Source organism: Sinocyclocheilus grahami, unplaced genomic scaffold, assembly GCF_001515645.1.
Source record: "Sinocyclocheilus grahami isolate Dianchi unplaced genomic scaffold, SAMN03320097.WGS_v1.1 scaffold9259.1, whole genome shotgun sequence".
Classification (NCBI taxonomy): domain Eukaryota; kingdom Metazoa; phylum Chordata; class Actinopteri; order Cypriniformes; family Cyprinidae; genus Sinocyclocheilus; species Sinocyclocheilus grahami.
Window position 1 is genome coordinate 1 of NW_015512493.1, and position 1258 is coordinate 1258.

At 30.6% G+C, this 1258-nt stretch overlaps 1 protein-coding gene across 1 annotated transcript in view; it reads right to left on the reverse strand.

The window, feature by feature from the left end:
- Positions 1-842: 842 nt before the first annotated feature.
- LOC107578189 (janus kinase and microtubule-interacting protein 2-like) overlaps positions 843-1258 on the reverse strand; it is a 1749-nt gene continuing 1333 nt past the window's right edge. Inside the window, exon 2 of the mRNA XM_016264169.1 lies at positions 843-1203. Coding sequence (XP_016119655.1) covers positions 949-1203 — 255 coding nt within the window. The 3' untranslated portion in view covers positions 843-948. The remainder of the gene's footprint in view (positions 1204-1258) is intronic.

The window sequence follows — 1258 nt, forward strand, 5'->3', positions numbered from 1 at the left end:
AAAATTTTTTTTTTTTTTTTTTTTTTTTTTTTTAATGAACAGTGATGAACCTTTAAAGAAAATCTAAAAGATAAAAAGTTTGCATAAGTGTTTCATGTTGATTTTTTTGTCTCATATTGTATGATATAGTGAGATTATGGAGCTAATATTCCAGGAGGAAAAAAAACAGAGCGGTGTTATTTTAGTATCATTGAGATACTATAATTACTATAAATACTATAATAATAATTTTTGTTAATATTTTTTATTGTTATATTTTCTTATTTCAAGGTAAAGTTTTAGTAATTTTGTTGTGTTTTTGACATTTTTATTAGTTTTTGTTGTTTTAAATGTCTATATAGTTTATATTAAATTTGTAGTTATTTTAGTACATCGGGTTAAATAAAAAATGAGAAATGGTGCCTTGAAAATGACCTGCAATAAAATAAGTTTTATTTTATTTCAATTAACATCTACAGTATTTTACTTCAAGTAATGTTTTTTTTATGGTTTTAGTTTTAGTTAACTAAAACAACTCTGATTTAGAGGCCTAAACTAAGCAAAAATATGCAATTTGGTGCAGATATTTTAATTTACATGGCCAAAAGTAAGATGAAATACTGATAGCTTATAATGTAAATCAACACGTTTTTTAAAATAGAAGTATAACATAATATTTACATATAAATATGTTTCACTCCCAATAATATGTCTTAGTAAGATGATATATAATGCTTAGTTTTATATTATATTTTATTTCATGTTTTCATACATACATTTCAGCCATGCCATTTTTCACCCATCTTTACATTTAAACAAAATAAACAAAATAATAATAATATGACTTTTTATTCTTCCATCATGAGGATGCCTTCTGTGGCCTTTCTCCTTGGGAATATGAAATATAAATGACAGAATTTTGTCTTTTCAAGCCAAAGTCTCACGTTTGGTTTCATGATTCACAGTATACTACATGCATGAAAATATGTTACAAATGATGAGGCGTGTCATGAACTGTACCTGATGGGCCTGATGGAGCAGCTCCATCCTCTCCTGCAGCACCTGACAGTCATACTCTCGGCTCTTCCGCAGCATCTGTCTGCGCAGTTTCTCCACAGCCGCGCGTAACTCGTCCTTCTGCAGCTCGTCCAGAGGTTCTCCGTATTTGATGACTTTATCCTGCTGCAGTGCGTTGTACAGGGTGGCCTCCAGCTCCTGGATTTGCTGTTACACACACACACACAGGTTTGTTTTTGTGGATTGTGGGGACTCTCCATAG